At 53.1% G+C, this 19,059-nt stretch overlaps 2 protein-coding genes across 2 annotated transcripts; both read right to left on the bottom strand.

Annotated features, from left to right (window-relative positions):
- Window positions 1-2,762: 2,762 nt before the first annotated feature.
- On the bottom strand, window positions 2,763-4,200 carry LOC144248812 (olfactory receptor 14J1-like). Its single transcript, XM_085565656.1, has one exon. The coding sequence runs from the start codon at window positions 4,048-4,050 to the stop codon at window positions 3,118-3,120; it is 933 nt and encodes a 310-aa protein (XP_085421782.1). The 5' UTR covers window positions 4,051-4,200; the 3' UTR covers window positions 2,763-3,117.
- Window positions 4,201-12,486: 8,286 nt separating this feature from the next.
- On the bottom strand, window positions 12,487-14,266 carry LOC146764124 (uncharacterized). Its single transcript, XM_085565544.1, has one exon. The coding sequence runs from the start codon at window positions 14,250-14,252 to the stop codon at window positions 12,996-12,998; it is 1,257 nt and encodes a 418-aa protein (XP_085421670.1). The 5' UTR covers window positions 14,253-14,266; the 3' UTR covers window positions 12,487-12,995.
- Between the last annotated feature and the right edge of the window lie 4,793 nt (window positions 14,267-19,059).

The raw sequence follows: 19,059 nt of genomic DNA, 5'->3' as shown, positions 1-19,059 counted from the left end.
GGTGGGACTCGGGGTCTTTTCCCAGGGAACAGGGACACGGCAAGAGGACACAGCCTTCAGCTGCACCAGGGGATGTTTATGCTGGACATCAGGAAATATTCTTCACACAAAGGGTGACTGGGCATTGGAATGGGCTGCCCAGGGAGGTGGGTGAGTCACCGTCCCTGGAAGTGTTTCAGAAAAGACTGGATGTGGCACTCAGTGCCATGGTCTGGGTGACAAGGTGGTCTTGGGTCCCAGGTTGGACTCGATGCTCTCCAAGGCCTTTTCCAGCCTGGTTGATTCTCTAATGATTGTGACACTGCACGGCCCAGGGGAAGCAAAGGGCCATTGTGACACTGCGGGGCCTGGTGGCACTGAGAGGACTACGGTGACACTGTGTACGACATGGCACCACAGAGCCACGGGGCCACTGTGACACTGTGGGGCTGAATGGAAGCAAGGAGTGCATTGTGACAGTCTGGGTCCTGGTGGGACCACAGAGGCCACTGTGACCCTGCAGGGCCTGTGGAACCATGCAGAGATTTGTGACAGAGCAGGACCTCGTGTCATAATGGGGCCATGGTGACACTGCAGGGCCCCATGGAACCAAGGGGCCAGTGCTGCGCATCAGGGACTCCTGGAATGAAGGAAACATGTTTGACACCATGGTGGCCCTTGGGACCAAGAGGCCATTGTGACACTGTGGGACCAAGGAGATCATTGCTACCCTGCCAGACATCATGAAACCAAGGATCCACTGTGACACTGCAGGGCCTTGGGGGACCATGGTGACATTGTGACACTGCAGGGCCCAAGGATCCAAGGGACTTTGTGACACCAAGGGGTCCCATGGAACCAAAGGGACATTGTGACACTGGGAGGCCTCATGGAATCATGGAGACCATTGGGTCACTCTGGATCTGCATGGAACCATGGTGACACCAAGTTGTCTGGGAGTGTGGATCTGCTGGAGGGTAGGAGGGCTCTGCACAGGGCCCTGGGCAGGCTGGATCCAGGCCCCAAATCCAACAAGGTCAGGTTTAACAAGTCCAAGTGCCGGGTCCTGCACTTTGGCCACAACAACCCCTGCAGCACTACAGGCTGGGGACAGAGTGGCTGGACAGCAGCCAGGCAGAAAGGGACCTGCAGGGACTGATGGACAGCAGGCTGGACATGAGCCAGCAGTGTGCCCAGGTGGCCAAGAAGGCCAATGGCTCCTGGCCTGGATCAGGAATGGTGTGGCCAGCAGGAGCAGGGCAGTGATTCTTCCCCTGTGCTGGGCACTGGTTGGGCAGCACCTTGAGTGCTATGTGCAGTTCTGGGCTCCCAAATTTAGGAAGGATATGGAGGGGCTGGTGCGTGTCCAGAGAAGGGCAACAAGCCTGGGGAGGTTTCTGGGGAGAAAGTCCTTTGAGAAGCAGATGAGTGAGCTGGGGTTGTTGATCCTGGAGAAGAGGACGCTCACGGGAGAGAAAGTGGGGTCAGGGCAGAGCTTAAACTTGATGTTATCCAAGGACTTTTCCAACCTTGAGGATTCTGTCATTCACTGAAACCACCCTTGGAGCAGTTGCAGGAGGAACCCTGGGCCTCCTCTTCAGAAGCGCCAGCAGCCCAGGTCCCTCAGCTTCTCCTCACAGCCCCAAAGCCCATCCTGTCAGTCCTGCAGAGCCTCTGCAGCTCCTCCTCACTGCCCAGAACAGGGAGCCCCACAGCCAGACACAGCAGCCCAGATGTGCCCCCCTGGCCTGGGGTGCCTCTGGCAAGGGAGCAGCACCAGGCACTGTAGGAGCCTGCAGACAATTCCTGCAGCACTTGTGGGATGATCCTGCTCCCCAAGGGACGTTCCCATGGTGCCAAGTCAGGAACTGCAATGGGGAGTGGGGTCAGAGAGGAAAGGGCAAACAGGGATGGGCTGTGTGCACGGGAGGGAACAGGGTTGGGAAAGAGGAAGAAATTTGTAGAAGGAAGAGTAAAGAAAGCAAAGGGGAAACTAAGGAAATGCTCAGGGCAGTTTGGAGGTGGCTGCCAGGCAGCCCTGGCTCTGAGCAGCAGTGTCTGCAGTGGGACAGGAAACTCCCAGCTGATGGGAACAAACTTTCTGGCTGACTGCAGAGGCCAGGACAAAGCTGAGTGGTTTCCCTGGTGTCCCCCAGCCCTTCCTGGCCCCAGGGGCTGATGGCATTTGTGCTGCCTCAGGTTCATGTCCCCACAGCACCAGCATGGGGGTGCTCCTGCCTGCTGTGTGCAATGCAAACAGGGGCTGCTGAGCCAGTGCTGCCGTGTCTGTGCCTGCAAGGATGCGGCACCTCTGTGAGCTGAGGGAGAGGCCAGGGCTGCAGAGGGGGGATGTTGTTGGCAGCTCCATGAGGACGCTCTGGGACGCTGCCCTGGGCTGTGCAGCGCACTGGGGATGGATCAGCCCCTGCTCTGCTGCTCCTTCCCGTCTCCCCCAGGGCCCTTGCAGAGCACCAGCCGTGCTGTTTGCCCCCAGCCTGCCCACGGCCAGCCTGGGGCTGCTCACGGGGGTTTTCTATGCTGAGCATTGGCCTGGCCGTGTTCCTGAGAGAGCCTGGGCAAGGAGCCTGGAGCCCCCAGGCCCTGGCCTGAGGCGTCAGCGCTGCCCCAGCAGTGCCCATGGCCTGTCCCTGCTGCAGCCCCGGCACTGCCACCCCCAGGACTGTGCCCGGCCCCGAGAGCACTCAGGCCCTGCAGCAACACCAGGGCCACCAGGGCAGCGGGGCAGGGCCACGGTAGCAGCACTGGCAGCACCAAGTGCTGCTGCTCCTGGGCACAGCTGCTGTGCCAGCACTGATCTGCCCCAGCTCTGCACACAGACATTGCTGCTGCAGCTCCAGAGAAGGCAACAAAAGGGCATCTCTGCAGAAAACACTGCTGGGACATCCTTTAGTTCCCTGAAAGCCACTGAGAGTGGTTTGAGAGCCCCTCATTGACAGAGTCTGTGGCCACAGGGAAGGTGGAGAGAAACAAAATGAGAAATGGCACAAAAAAATTCATTTATTGTGGACAATATAAAAAAAAAAGTAAAACAAAGAATAAGAACCTGCAAAATGAAACCAAAAAGAAATATCAAAGATGACTTTTATTACAAGTGTTTTGCAGAAATTGGCCGACAGTTTAATGTCCCTGAAAGCATCCAGTCATCAGTCTCCCCACTGCAGCCTTGAGCTCCTGGTTCCTCAGGCTGTAGATGAGGGGGTTCAGGGCTGGAGGCACCACCGAGTACAGAACTGACACTGACAGATCCATGGATCGAGAGGAGATGGAAGAGGGTTTCAGGTAGGCAAATACTGCAGTGCTGACAAACAGAGAGATCACGGCCAGGTGAGGGAGGCAGGTGGAAAAGGCTTTGTGCCGTCCCTGCTCAGAGGGGATCCTCAGCACAGCCCTGAAGATCTGCACATAGGAGAAAACAATGAACACAAAACAGCCAAGTGTTAAACAGGTACTAATAGCAAGAAGCCAAATTTCCCTGAGGAAGGATTTGGAGCAGGAGAGCTTGAGGATCTGTGGGATTTCACAGAAGAACTGGCCCAGGGCATTGCCCTGGCACAGGGGCAGGGAAAATGTATTGGCTGTGTGCAGCAGAGCATTGAGAAAGGCACTGGCCCAGGCAGCTGCTGCCATGTGGGCACAAGCTCTGCTGCCCAGGAGGGTCCCGTAGTGCAGGGGTTTGCAGATGGACACGTAGCGGTCATAGCACATGATGGTCAGGAGGAAATACTCTGCTCCTAGGAAGAACAGAAAGAAAAAGAGCTGAGCAGCACATCCTGTGTAGGAGATGGTGCTGGTGTCCCAGAGGGAATTGTGCATGGCTTTGGGGACAGTGGTGCAGATGGAGCCCAGGTCACTGAGGGCCAGGTTGAGCAGGAAGAAGAACATGGGCGTGTGCAGGTGGTGGCCGCAGGCTACGGCGCTGATGATGAGGCCGTTGCCCAGGAGGGCAGCCAGGGAGATGCCCAGGAAGAGGCAGAAGTGCAGGAGCTGCAGCTGCCGCGTGTCTGCCAGTGCCAGCAGCAGGAAGTGGCTGATGGAGCTGCTGTTGGACATTTGCTGTGGCTGCACATGGGAATCTGTAAGAAAAAGAATTATGGAATAGTAGAGTGTGGAGAGGACTTTAAATATCCCAGCACAGCTTATGGGAATCTTCCCCCCACTGACTGCCCAGGGCTCTGCTGCCTGGAGCTGTCCCTGCCAGCAGCTGCTTCCCTGTCCCCAGGGCTGACTAAGGAGGGGTGAACCGGCCCAGGTCGGAGACGGAGCAGGTCAAAGCTCCGTGTGTTTTTCTTTCATTTGTTATTTGTTCAATATCTGTTCACCCCCCCCATCCCTAATCTCCTCCTCTCCCCAGTTGTCAATCTTCCCTAGCTCTCCCCTAACCCCCTCATCTCCAAGTTGTCAATCCTCCCTTTCCCTGCCCCTTTCCCTGGAACCTTCCCTGTCATTCATCCTAGCCCCCTCCTCTGCTTCCAGAGCATTCCCTGTCTATTTAGTGAGGCTCAACACCCTATTGATTACTTTGTGCTATTCCACTCCCTTGCTTCCCCTAATAGGTTTGTCATATGTTAGTCCTGCCCTAAACTCGTCCCCTGCTATTCCTTTATTGGTTGCTGTTCCTATACCCTTCCTCCTGAATTCTTGTATAAAACCTCTGCTCCCGCCCCCGAGGGGGTCTTGGGGCTCACTGAATAAAACCATCCTGTTCACCCCCAAGTCCCGTGTCGCCTTCGTCTGTTCCCGCGCCACCAACTGGGACAGCAGAGCTTCACCGGGGGAGCGGCCGCCCATTCTCTTCCCTCTCGCCGCCCAGCATGGCACCGCTCGGGGTGCCGCGGCGAGGGGAGTGCCTGCCGCATCATAACACAGGGCTGAGCCCTGCCAGAGCTGCCAGAGCCCAGCCCAGCCCTGGGGGCTCAGCTTTGCCCTGCAGACCCCTCCCAGCTCAGGCACTGCCCAGGGGCAGCTCTGGCTCTGCAAGCTCTGATGGCAACCTCAGAGCAATCCTGAGCAGGCTGGAAAAAGCACAAAGATGCTGCATCTAAGGGGCCCTGTGCTGAATTCTGTTACTGCCTGGTTTATTCAGATGTGAAAAAAAACTTCTCTTTTTCTCAATATGAACTGAGAGATGCATACCTATGGGGAATTCCCCATCCAGGCAACAAAGATTAGTACATAAGAAAAAAAGAAATTTCCCATTTATGCAGTTCCTGTCTTGCTATGCTCCCTGTATAATCCATTTGGAAAAGTTCTGGAGTTAAATGCCATGCTGGGAACAGTCCTGAACAATACAGCATCCTCACCACACAAGGAGAACATTCCAAGACTTACCAGCTGTCTCCTTCCCCCCAGATCTTGTCCTCCAGCGCTGGGAGCAGCTCCAGGGCCGGCTGAGAGCTGTCCCTGGCAGGCAGCAGAGTCCCTGGCCCAGCACAGCGCCCTGGGCTGCAGGACCCTGCTCTGCAGGACAGCCCTGGGCACCCCTGGCTGCTCTGCACAGGAGATGAGCAGAGAATGCACTCACAGGCTCTGTGGGCATTGGGATGTTCTAGCTTTAGGAGATCTCTCCAGGAGCTGCAGCTGCATTGTCCTGCAGCCAGAGGTTCCTGTGCCAAGGGCTGGCAGTGATTCTGCCCCAGGCACTTCTCAGCCCCTTCCCAGCCCTGACTGATTGAAGTTCTCTGTGCCTCTGTGCTGTGCCCGCACTGGCTGCAGGCAGTGCCCCAGCCCTGCTGGGCTGGGAGAAGAGCTGCTCAGCAAGAGAAATGTGCTTTTGAAGCTCTGCTTGCTTACCAGGATCACCCTCTGTGCCAGGAGCCCGGCCCAGCTCAGCAGCACAGACACAGCACAAGGACTTTAATGAACCTCTGGGGCTTTGTGCTCAGGCCCTGAACATCAGGCCCTGAGAGGGAGCTGCAGAAACCTCTGCAGAACTCCAAGTCGCAATCCAACTCCAAAGTTTCTTGGACTTTTAATGGGTCCCTCTGAGGGACACGACTGAGAAAGTGTCCCCAGGCCCCAGGCAGAGCAGAGAACTGGAGGCACTGATGCCAGGTGGGGACAAAGAAAAGCCAAGTCTTGGTGCCCTGGGGCACAGCAGGGTCTGTGCCACCAAGGGCTGTGAGGAGACACCTTGTCCTGAGGCCCTGGGGCCTCCTGGCACAGCCCCAGCCAGGCTGGGCACTGTCAGCCCCTGGCCCTGCCCTCAGCATCCCCCCCTAGCCCACATCCCAGTGGCCTCAAGGATCTGCTGGAAGGAGTCCCTGGGGAGCCTTGGTCAGGAATGGCCCTGGGGGCTCCTTCATGCTCCCAGGGACTGCAGGTTTTTCAAAGGACTTAGGGTTTTGCTTTTGTCTTGCAGTCTCTGAGAGCTTTCTGCAATCCTGGCCTCCAATTATCTGCTGTAATTAGTCCCTGGAGAGGCTTTGTCAGTAACAACACTTAGTGGGGCCCATTAATGCTTCAAGGTACTTAATTTCTTTTAAGGTACTTGGTGTTTGCCTTTTGATACAGACTGTGAGAGGTTTGTGCAATCATGGTCCCAATTATCTGCTTTAATGAGTCCCCTGAGAGCTTTGTACTGACACTCAGTGGGGCTCATGAATACATTGAGATTCTTAACTTTTCTAAGGTACTTTGTATTTTCCTTTCCACCTTGAGAGTTCTTTGTGCCATTTTCAGTCTCTGAGAGGTTTTTGTGCCATCCTGGCCTCCAGGTTTCTCCTCCAAGGACTCCATGAAGAGCCTGTGGTATAGATGGACCTTTGTGGTTCCCATTAATGCTTTAGACTCCAACCACTTTGGGGTTTTCCTCTGACTTTGACTCCAGGAAAGGTTTGTGCAATCTCCTCTCGGGCCCTGAGGTTCCAGGTCTCAGCTCCAAATGCACCACAGGGTTCATTAGGATCAAGCAAGTCCTGACAAACCATGGGTATGCCTCAATTTCTCTCTGCCCTCGTGCAGTTTGTCAGGAAGTTTCTGTAGTGGTTTTGGTTCACCATTTTGAGATTTCTTGGCCAATGCTTCAATGAGTGTGGTGGGTTCAGTGTTGGCTAATTACCAGTGCACTCACTAGAATATACTTACTCATTTCCTGCTGTGAAATAGGATTAGGAGAAAGGCAAAGTAGTCACAGAATTTTAAAAGGGTATAAATAAAATTGTATTAACAATAACTAAAGAACGAGTAATAAGAATTAGAACAAAACTTTCAGAACACTTCCTCTCTCCATACAACCTGACAATGTAAAGAGAAAAAACCTAGAATTTTCAGTCACTTTGCCACCTCTAAAATAGTCTTTCTTCAGTTCACTTCGGGAGAGAAGTTCTTCTTGTTAATGTTTTGGAGACTTCCCTACAAGAAAACAGTTATCTCATGGCTTTTCATTTCCACAAATAGCAGCTGCCTGGAGAAATCTGCAATCGAGAAGTCCCTCCCATCTTTTCCCACCTTTTCCCACAGCTGTGCTTATGGGCCAGGCCGAGTTATGGGATATTAGTTTAAAGATGAGCTGTTTAAGAGCAAAGGTTCTCTTCATCTCTTCCTGAAATCATCTTCATCTCTGGGAACAGAGGTCTTTTTCTCTCTCTGAGGGCACAGGGTCTCATCACTGGTCTCCCTTTCTCTGTTCATGCCTCTCATGGGAGATCACAGCTACTTCAACATTTCCTTACTTTAGCATGGAGGCCTTTGCTGAAACAAGTCATCGCCCTATACTTTTCAATGCCTTACAGGGAAAAAGAGAGTCTGATATATCAATGACATCCTTCTCCATAGCTTAACCAGAATATTCCAGCCCCAAGATCAAGGCATCTCCTCATCCCTCCCATCTGGGACTCAACTTCCTCTTCCCTGCCCTCGGTGTGTCCATGCTGCTCCTCTGTGTGCCTGCCCTGTGTCCTTTTCTCTCACGGGAGGGAGGATGGCAGCACTGTCAGAGTCAATATCTCCCGGGGCTGCAGATGGTTCCGTGAGCCCGGCCGGGCTCGGTGCTTGCGGCCGGAGCTGTTTTGCCATGGAGGTTTCTGCAGCGGCTGCGCTGGGGCTGTGTCAGGCTGGGCCGCGCTGGGGCAGGGCCAGGATCTCAGCAGCCAGGCCAGAGCCCAGCAGCAGCACGGCCGGGGCCGATGGCTTCTCCTGCCCTGCCCGCCGGCTGCGGGCGAAGCCCAAGGGCGGCAGAGCCTTGGCCGAGCCGGCCCGGCCCGGGGCTGCTCCTGGGGCCCGGCGGATCCTGGCCGGGCCCGGGCTGGCGGCGGGGCAGGGCTCGGCAGGGCCAGATGTCAGCACCCGCAGCCACGGCCCGGCCTCGGCCCCGCGGCCTCCCCTGCCCTGCCCGGCAGCCGATGGCGCCTGGCGGCTCCCTGGGAAGGGGCCCGGCCGCACGGCAGGAGCCGCCCGGCCCCACGGCCGAGACGGGGCTGGGCCGGCCTCGGCACCTCTGTGGGGCCAGAAGGGACAGAGACCCAGCCAGGCTTTCTCATCTGTAACTTGTGTCTGCACAGAGGCGTCTGCAGCTTCCTTAGTGCTTTAACAGACTGTCAGCTCTCAAAGCTAATTACTGATTGTTTTTTGTCAGACACAGAGGAAACTGCTAGAAGCTTCTCCCAGGACATCCCTTCCGTGATGCAAAACCACCATGGCAGCACAGAGCACAGAGCTCCTTTGTCCATATGTAGTGGCTATGTGCCCAAGGGCTCAGAACCCCTCCTTGGGAGATCTCTGGGCCCTCTCCAAGGTGTTTTCAAATGAAAACATTCAGCTCAGAGTCTAAGAAAATCACCAGATGACAGGGCCAGCATGTCCTGTCTGTCCTGGCTACTTTTGTGTAGGAGCATCCTTGGATCTACGGAAATTGGGAGGCCAAATTCTAATTTTGGCCATGGTCCCTGGACATGAAGGCCGGTTCTTTACCACAGGAATGAAGGAACAGTGTGCCAATGTTTCCTGGGGGAATGAGAGGTGACCACCAGAGGACAAGGACAGCCAGAGCTTGCAGGCTTCCAGGAGGCCCTGAGGTGTCACAATGCCCCCTTGGTGACATGAGGCCCTGAAGGGTAGGAATGGTCTCCATGGTTCCATCAGGCCCCACAGAGTCATAATGGTCTCTGGGTCCATGATGCCCCGCGGTGTCACCATGGCCCCTTGGTTCCATGAGGTGCCACAGTGTCACAGTGATCTCCATGGGAAGGAAAGAACTGAGCCCCAGTGTGGCAGGGGCAGCCACCTGAGGCCAAGGCCAGCCAGACTTGATGGTACTGGCAGATTTTGTCTGGGAGCAACCCTTGGATATAGGGAATTTTATAGGTGGAATCCAAATTTTAGACATGGACACTTGGAGGAGGATGGTTCTTTCCAAAGGAAGGAAAGCACGGAACACCAGCGTTAGAGGGGCAGATGAAAGGCGGCCACCAGGGGCCAAGGGCAACCAGACCTCTCTTTCCTGGTAGCTTTTGTCTGAAAGCAACCCTTGGATATAGGGAATTTGGGAGTTGGAAGCCCAATTCCCGCAATTTCTGCATAGATAAGGACGGTTATTTTTTCCATAGGGAGGAAAGCACTGTTGTGTTCTGCTGCAGCAAAAGGCACAACAACTGCCCCAGGCCCCAGAGTCTCAGACCTCAGGCAGACACCAATGACCAACAGGGAAAGGAAGGCAACAGGACAGGTCTTGGTTTAGAAAACTGAGGATTCTTCATTTTCCCAGGGACATACACAAGAAACGAGGTGGTAGGGTCAAGACTTTTCTATTACAGGGTAGGGGTGGAGTTTAGGATCAAGGTCCAGTATTAAGAGGAGCAGGAGACTGCAAAGTGGTGGATTGAGGAGGACAATCAATGGAAAAAACTACAATGGGGACATTGCAGCACAATTTAAGCCAATAAGGGTACAGAAAAATAAGAACATTCTGGGGCCATTCCTCATTTGATCAGATAGGGTAGAGTGTCTTTTCCCAGGTTTTCAAGGGCACACCCCACAGCGTGGAGGGGTGGAATCTTCTTTAAGTCACGCTCTCGCCGGATGCTGTGTCTGGGTAAAATTCCCACCTCATTGGGCAGGGGCACTCTACACCTTTGGTGCCATTATTTCTTTCTCCGGCTGTTTTATGCAATGAAATAAAACTCCAGCATCTGTGGAACCACCCTTCAATCCTTCCCAGGCTACTCCTGTTCTGTCCTCAGTCTGCACACAACTGAGCCCAGAGCCTGCAGCCTCTACGTGTTCGTTATGTGATGAAGCCTTCAAACCCCATCTTGGGAGATATTTGGGTCCTCCCCAAGGTCTGTGAAAATGGAAAAATAGTTATCAAAGTTATTTTCTCCCAAGTCTAGCAGTGACAGAACAATGGTCAATATCTTTAAACTGAATGAGAGTGCATTTAAATTTGTTAGAAGGAGGAAATATTTACAGTGATGAGAGTGGCACAAAATGGCAAATGTTTTTCCAGAGAAGTGGATTTCCCATCCCAGGAATGCTCAAAAATCAGGGAGTGTGTGCAACCTGACCCAGTGAAATCCCCTCCCCTCCCCAAGGATGGAATTCCTGTTGTGTGGGTTCTTGGATGTGCTGGGTGCCCTCACAACAGTTCTGGCCAAAATGTCTGCTGAGGGCAGCCAGGCTGCTGCAGGGCAGTGACCTCACAGCCATCACCATGGCAGCCCTGTCCCCTGGGCCTGGCTCTCCCCTTTCCTCTGCCCCTGCCTTGTCTCTGCTGGCATGAAGAGTTTGTTGATAATATCTTGTCCCCAAGGTGCTGGGCCAATGGCTTCCCAGTCAGGCTCCTGGAGCAGAAGTGGCTTTTCAGAGCCCAGCCAGAAATGAGCCCTGAGGCAGCAGCTCTGCAGCGCTGGCCACCAGGCCGGGTGCCAAGGGAGGCTTCTGGCCATGCCCTGCAAGCAGCTGCTGCTGCCAAGGTGCCTTTGGTGCCTCGGGCTGTCCCTGGCACAGCTCCCAGCACGGCACTCTGCCCTTGTGCCCGAGGCCTTCCCTGTGCTGGGGCTGGCCTGGGGCTGTTCCTGCAGCGGGACCTGTCCTGCTCCTGGCACAGGAAAGGCAGTTCCTGCTGGAGCAGGAGGCGCTGCCTGCAATGGGCTCAAACAACTCCAGCAAGGCCCTCTTGACTTCAAAATTGCTTCCTAGTGCAGAATATCCTATAATTGTTATAGATTCTGGACTGTGGAGTAAATAACTCTGGTTAAGAGCTTATTATCTAATCATGATCTGATTGTATTTATATAAATATATCTGGTATTCCATCATTAATCCTGTAGAGAAAATTGCATTGACAAATTGTTCAATTCTATCCTGTCCAATCATTTATACATAAACCTTTGACAAATTCTGGGGCTGGGTGTGGATTCAGTCACTCCCAGTCTCTTCTCTTAAAAGGAATTGTAGAAGTCTGGAGGCCCTGCAGGGGTTTGAGGATCCATGGTGGCTGTTGGGTGTCATTTTTCCATCTCATGACTCAGCAGGAGTTTCTCCAATAATGAAATAAAGCTTTTGCCTGAAGCTCCCACTCTGCACATGACAGGAGTATGTGTGACATCCCGGCTCTTTGGCAGCCTGGGGACTCCTGGGATGTCACTGTGGAGCCCCCGTGAGTGCCTGTGACAGATCGGTGCCTTTGCAGCCCAAGGTTTCCTGGGATGTCACCATGGAATGGCTGTGACTGCCTCTGACCACACGGGTCTTGCCATCCCCAGAAACCCTTGAGAGGGCTCCATGGAGCCCCTGTCTCTGTGTGTGACACTCCAGCTCTTAAAAACAGCCTGGAGACTCTTGGAAAGTCCCCATGGAACCCCTCTGAGGGCCTGTGACAAATCTCATCCTAAGGAGGCAACCATCACCAGGAAACCCTGTTGCTATGGTCAGTTTCCATGGCAACCATCCCCAGCCCCTGTTGCTATGGTCAGTTTCCATCATAACCATCCCCAGCCCCTGTTGCTATGGTCAGTCCCTGGGCAGCTCCATGGAGACCCCATGCCAGGGGTGGTTGCCATGGACACCAGCTCAGGCCTGGAGCCCGTTGCCATGGCAACCATTGGCACTCCCATCCCCAGGGTCATGGATCCCAGAACCACAGAATTGGCTGAGCTGGGAGGAATCCATCAGGATCCTCGAGTCCAACTGCTGGCCCTGCACAGGACACCCCAACACTGCCAGCCTGGGCCTGGCAGCGCTGTCCAAACGCTGCTGGAGCTCAGAGAGCCCTGGAGCTGTGACCCTGCCCTGGGGAGCCTGGGCAGTGCCCCAGCAGCCTCTGGGCAAAAACCTTTTCCTGAGATCCAACGTAAGCCGGCCCCAACTCAGCTGCAGCCGCTCCCTCCACTCCTGTCCCTGGGCACCAGAGTGAAGAGGTTCCCTCAGCCCCAGCCAGGGACCCGCTCCCAAGGCTGCTGCCATGGCCACCAGGGCTGGCACCAGCTGGGATGCTCGGTTTCCACGGGCTGGGGTTCAGGAATGGCATTTCTCAATTTCCTGCTCCTGCTAAAACCTTGCATGCACTCATTGCCCTCCCACCTTCCATTGAATGAAAAAAGGGAAAGATCCCAGGCTGGGATAAGAACAATTTACTGGGAATAGCAACGAGATGAGGAACAAACAGGAATAGAAAAAAAATTGACAACAGAAGGGATAAGAAAACTATTTACAGGGAAAACTACATCACCATCAATTGTATCTTCCTGGCCACGTGTTTCCTCCTGCATGGAAAGGACACCCGTCTCCTCAGGGAAAGACAGAGAGAGTCCCTTTCCTGCCCCTGGCAATGACCTGAGGTGGGAGTGAATGTAGTGACAGGGCCATGGCCAGACCCTCATGTTCTTCAATCCCACATCAGGTCATTGGTAGGGGCAAGAAAAGGGACATATGTCTTCCCAGCATGGATCACAGGGAACATGGATCACCAGGGCTCTTCCCAACATTGTCCTCCAATGGGGAATGAAGATGGATCAGTGCACAAAGCTCTTCCTGCAGCTGGGGAATTTTCAGGACTTCCCTTACCAGTGGCTCCGTTGGTGTTTGGTCAAGTGAGAGCTCCGGGTGAAGCTCTTCCCACACTGGGGACACAAGTAGGGCCTCTCCCCAGTGTGGATGCGTTGGTGGCTGACAAGATGGGAGTTCTGCTTGAAGCCCTTACCACAGTCGGGGCAGAGGAAACGCCTCTCCTCGGAGTGAACCCGCTCATGCAGGAGGAGATTTGAGCTGCTGTGAAACCTCTCCCCACAAGTGGGGCACATGTAGGGCCTCTCCCCAGTGTGGATGCGCTGGTGCATGATGAGGTGGGAGTTTTGCTTGAAGCCCTTCCTGCAGTAAGGGCAGCGGAAGGGCCTCTCATCCGTGTGAATCCGCTGATGTACAAGGAGATTGGAGCTGCTGTGAAACCGCTTCTGACACTTGGGACACTCGTAGGGCCTCTCCCCAGTGTGGATGCGCTGGTGCATGATGAGGTGGGAGTTTTGCTTGAAGCCCTTCCTGCAGTAAGGGCAGCGGAAGGGCCTCTCATCCGTGTGAATCTGCTGATGTACAAGGAGACTGGAGCTGCTGTGAAACCGCTTCTGACACTTGGGACACTCATAGGGCCTCTTCCCAGTGTGGATGCGTTGGTGGCGGACAAGGGCAGAGCTGCAGCTGAAGTCCTTCCCACATTCCCCACACTCATAGGGCCTCTTCCCAGTGTGGATGCGTTGGTGGCGGACAAGGGCAGAGCTGCAGCTGAAGTCCTTCCCACATTCCCCACACTCGTAGGGCCTCTCCCCAGTGTGGATGCGTTGGTGGCTGAAAAGGGCAGAGCTGCAGCTGAAGCCCTTCCCACATTCCCCACACTCGTAGGGCCTCTCCCCAGTGTGGATGCGTTGGTGCCTGATGAGGTGGGAGCTCCAGCGGAAGCCCTTCCCACACTCCCCACACTCATAGGGCCATTCCCCGGTGTGGATCATCAGGTGTCGTTTCAGATTATTGATCTGCCTGAAGCTCTTCCCACACTCTGAGCACTCGTAGGGCTTCTCCCCATCATGCTGCTGCTCAGGGACCACCAGCTCCGAGCTCTGCCTGGAGCTCTGGCTGAAGCTCTGTCCACCTTCCTGGCCCAGAGTGGGTCTTTCCTCCTCAGAGCATCCTGGGCTGGGCTTGCAGCCCCTCCTCCTGTGGTGTCGCTGGGGATTTTCCTCCCTGTTGGATTCCTGCGCTGTGGAGTTGCTTAAAACAGCTTCTTCCATAAGGTTCTGCTGCAGGGATTTATCCTTCCTGGTCTCCATCCTCAGCTCCTGCTCTGGGGTAGGAAGGACAAAGAGAGGATGGTATTTACCTCCATGCCACAGGGAAGGGCAAGGAGATCCCCCCAGGGCATCCCCAGCAGGAGGGCACCAGCAGCGGGGCTGTCCTGCAGCCGGGGGCTGTGCTGGGCTGGGAGATGGAGCAGGAGAGAGGGGGAAAGGGGCACTGACTTCCTCCTCACCTGCTTGTGGGTCCTGAGGCATCTTCCTCTTCCTCACAACCTTCTCCATGTGGCGAATGTTTGGGTATGGGAAATCCTGTTTTGGGAGGAAAACAAGTGATGAGCAAAGTGAGTTTTGTACTGGCTTCAAAGCAAACCAGGGGGAGAGTCTAGCCAGAATGACAATTGAATAAGAAAATTAAGATCAAAGCAATGATACAGAAACGCTGGTTTAAACTCACAGAATCAGGATATAACCTGACACGCCGTTGCTCAGGGTGGTGGTAGCTGTCTGATGAACTGGGGGCTGCAATCCGGCTCTGAAGGTCCAGTGGTGCTTATGGAGCTCTTGTCCTCTGGGAATCCAGTAGTCAAGGTGGTTGTGGTGTTGCAAGGGTGAGATTATATCCACATAGGAATGCTTGGTTCCTCCCCCTGGGCGGAGCATCCCACAATGGGATGATGTAATTTTATCAGTCCTGCAGTGACACTCAATGGCCCATTAACAGAAGATGGCCCCTGGAGAGCGTTATCAGGGCTGAGCCATGGAAGAGATAAAGAACACTGCCCCACCTGTTGATAACAGTTTATGGAGATGGGGACTGAAAACACTTTTGGTTACATCTGACACTGTAACCTGAAACAGTGAGGCAATCCCTGCTCGGGGTGGGGGGTGAACACCACCCCCCTTGCCCAAACTGGCTCAGGTGTAAAACCCCCACCCTGGGAAGGCCACGCACACAGGGGACAATGGCACACTTGCCCCGCCCCATGGGACATTTCTGTTCCTGTCACTCCCTTGCTCTCCCCCCTTTTCTCTTTCTTTCCATCTCTCTGTACCTCACATGTACTGTTCAATAAAATCCACTTTGGATTTGGTCTTGTTAGCACCTTAATTGGGGCAGAGGCATCTCTCTAACAATTTTGTTAACCAGATTGCAACATTATTTTGGCAGAGTGACTTCAGGGCACTGTTGTCTGATCCCAAGTGCCTTTGACAACAGCCTGGTTCCCTCCTCTGAGGAGCTTGTGGCTCTTTCTGGAGGAAATCTTAGAAACTACAATGTAGCTTCCTCTTGAAATGAACAGGGTCTATGCCTTTATTAGTGTTCATCTCTTTATTAAAAAGTCAGCTCGGCGGGGGGGGGAGTTGTAGCTTCTTCTGGTAGCCGAAGGGTGAGAAGGCTGCAGAGTCTGTCCCTGGAGTCTCCGTGGCATGCTGGTAGCCAGAGGTGAAGAGGTGTCCAGTCTGTATCTGAAGTCCGGATCAGCAGAGCATCCTCTCTCCTTTCCTCCTGGCACACTGGTAGCCGCAGGGTGGGGGGATGTGCAGAGCCTGCTGCCGAGGTCCAGCAGCAGCTATCCCTCTCCTTCCCTCCTGGTAACACCAGGAAGAGTGTCTGATTCCTTGTGCCTGCTTCCCACAGCCCAGTCCAATCTGGTTCTCTGCAGGTTATAGTGACAGGTTAAACACAAACTAGGGATGGGGTTCCCTTTTCCCCAACCAGCACACCCATCCAGCCCCCTCCACTGTGCCCCTCTTTTTCATTTTGGGGTGTTTTTCATCCCCAAAAACCCTCTCCCATGATTCCACTGGCTTATTTTGCATTCTAGTCCTAGTTTGGGTGGGGGTGTAGGTGATTCCCAGGAGCGATTAGCTAATTAACATTTCAATGTCAGTACTTAGTTCGAGCCAAGTGTCCCTGCCAGGCTGTTTTGTTCATAACACGCTGAGCAACTTTTGGGAGAACTTATGAGGAAAATTGCTTTTGTGGGTGGCCATTGTAAAGAAAATATTTTGTTGTCCTTCTCTGAAAAGTTTGTTAAAATCACTGGAGGAAAGGGAACAAATGATACCAACGAGACTGACAAGGATCATTCACCACGCGGTGAGGAACACAAGGCTACTAAAGTCCTACAAGAAGCCCAGCTCAAGTAGCTAAATTCCCAAATAACTCCTGAATTCACGGGCTTTTGGGGGAGAAGCATTATTTTCTTGGTCCCTCTCACCTTTGTGACAGCTACACAGACCTTTCCCTTCCTTTTAATAATCTGTATTGGGACAAATTTCGACTTTTCTTTAATCAGAACCTGCCAGCATCTGAGCTGGAACTGTGCTGGAACTGATGAAATTTGGAATTGCCACAGAATTGCCTCTGTTGTTGGTTTATTAATGTTTGGGATTTGTTTGCATTTTCAATACAAGTGACTTGTGGGAAGAGCAAATCTTCCTCAAGGCATTTTATGGAGGGTTAAATTTGATTTCTGCTGAGTTTGTTTTGTCCAGTGCTCAGAGGATGCTCAAGGGGTCTCTGGTTTTGGTTTGTCCCTAATTTTCTTCCAATTTGTCTTTATCACTTAAAAGCACTTGAAAAATAACTAAAATTGTTATTGACCAGAGATGTCAAAAGTCCCACCATTTAAGAGGTATTTGAGGTGGAATTTATTGTTTGGGAACATATTCTGAAGGATTTGTGGCTTCTTGGGGGATATCTGGTAGTATTCTCCATATCTTTGCACTCCAAATAACAAGGTGGATTTGTCTGTCACCTCAAAATGACTGAATCCCACTGGAAACCCCTCAATCTAACCCCAAAATTGCTCAATCCCACCTCAAAATGGCTGGTTCCCACCTCAGCCCCATGCCAAAATTACTCAATTCACAGTCTCCAGGATGAGATGGGGTTGGAAGGAGATTGGGAGAAGTGAGATCCAAATTTGAGGTTGTGGGATCAGAATTGTGTGGGGCTGGGTGGTTGTGATTTATTTTGATAATAAATAAAACTATCAGAATTATTGATTTCTGTCCCATTCATTTTCTGTCAGTTCTGGTTTGCTTTTCAGAGTGCTGCCTTCTCAGCTGATTTTGTGACCTCCTGTCCCAGACTGAAAAGCAAGATGTGTTCTATTTGCCATCTGCATGGCAGTTGTCCTGTGTTAAGTGGGCAGTTTTCCTTATCTCTTCCACAATCAATCCTCCCTCAGGGGAGACATCTGCTGATAATGGGCTATTGAATGTCACTGCATGACTGATAAGAACTGTTGTGAGATGCTCCACCCAGAGGGAGGAGCCAAGCATTCCTACCTGCATCCAGTCTTGAGATTCTGGCCCACCAACACAGCTTTTCTGGGCTGGATTTTCCAGAGGAACAGCTGCCTCTTGCACTGCCTCTTCCGGAGAAGACACTCTTCTCTACAGGATCACTACTCCAACAGAACCACACCTATCACTCCAGGAGGACTGCAGCCACAATTCCAATTGGACTGTGACCAACAACCTGTTCAACAGAGTGTCAGGTTGTATTCTGGCTCTCTCAGTGTTGTTCTGGTTCACTGCATTGTTCATATTTTCATCTTCTTCCCTAATAAAAAACTGTTATTCCTCCTCCCATATTTTTACCTGAGAGCCCCCCTTAATTTCAAATTTATAACAATTCAGAAAGAAAGAGCCTACATTATTTCATTTCAGGGGAGGCTCCTGCCTTCCTTAGAAGACACCTGTCTTTCCAAACCAAAACACCTCCTTTCTCTCCTGCCTTCCTTTGCCTGCTCTGTTTCTCTCTCAGTGTCTCCCTTGAGCCAGGGAAGCTCCCACCAAAGACCCTGCCCTGATTTCATTCCCAATCCATGAGATGCAACAACCATGGGTGAAGTTAGGAAGGCTGGTAGTGAAATGTCACTGTAGGATCTTGCTCCACTTGGATTGTGGCTCCTAGTTAAGAGCTTTGCCTTCAAGAGCAGGAACATCTTTTCCTGTCTGGGAACTGGAATTCCAGCCCCTGGGAGTGTGTGCCATGGATCCCAGAGGGGCATTCCCGAGGCTCCCAGGGTTCTGCTCCTGCCGTACCTCCCAAGGAGCTCTGCAGGGCAGGGGACAAGGTGCAGCAGCTGTGTTGGTGCTCAAGTGCCACAACGGCCCCTGGTTCCAGGAGTTTCTGCACTGCCAACAGCGGTTCCTGGGTTCCATGATGCCCTGCTGTGTCCCCATGGATATTTGGTGCCATGAAGTTCTTCAGTGTCACAATGCCCACCTCGCTCCATGAGCTTCTGCAGTGTACAAATGCGCTCCTTGGACGAGCAGTGTCACCATGGACCATTGGCTCCATGCAGCCCCGCTGGGTCACCATGGACTCCTTGGTTCCATGAGGTTCTGGGGGTGTCTCCATGGTCTCCTTGGATCCACAGTGTCACAATGGACCACTGGATCCACGTGGCCCTGCTGTGTCACCATGGCCCCTTGGTTTCATGGGTCCCCAGGGTCACAATTGACTCCTTGCTTCCATGTCACACCCTCAGTGCCAAAATGGCCAATTTGTTCCATGTGGAACACAAAAGATTGATAGAAACATTGAGCAAATCCTGCTTAACACAGCTGGGAACATCTGTTTGCATTCCAAAGAGAGGTTAAAGGTGAGGCTGGCACCAGCAGCTTCCATCTGCAACAGAGATCCAGGGAAAGGACAGGGACAGATAATTCAGCTGGGAGACTCAGAGAATTCTGCTTCCAGAGATCAGCTCTGGTCATACTGTCCCTTGTAGAAAGGTGACACCACTCCAGGCAGCCTGTACTGAGCAGGTGGCTCCTGAGTGGGGTTTGTTGTTTAGGAAACCTGCTCAAGCTTTTCCAT

Source organism: Lonchura striata, chromosome 36, assembly GCF_050655825.1.
Source record: "Lonchura striata isolate lonStrDom1 chromosome 36, ASM5065582v1, whole genome shotgun sequence".
Taxonomy (NCBI): domain Eukaryota; kingdom Metazoa; phylum Chordata; class Aves; order Passeriformes; family Estrildidae; genus Lonchura; species Lonchura striata.
This window is presented reverse-complemented; position numbering and strand designations above follow the sequence as displayed.

Coding starts and splice junctions, on each gene's coding strand:
- LOC144248812 (XM_085565656.1), bottom strand. CDS start 4,050: ATGTCCAACAGCAGCTCCATCAGCCACTTCCTGCTGCTGGCACTGGCA.
- LOC146764124 (XM_085565544.1), bottom strand. CDS start 14,252: ATGGAGACCAGGAAGGATAAATCCCTGCAGCAGAACCTTATGGAAGAA.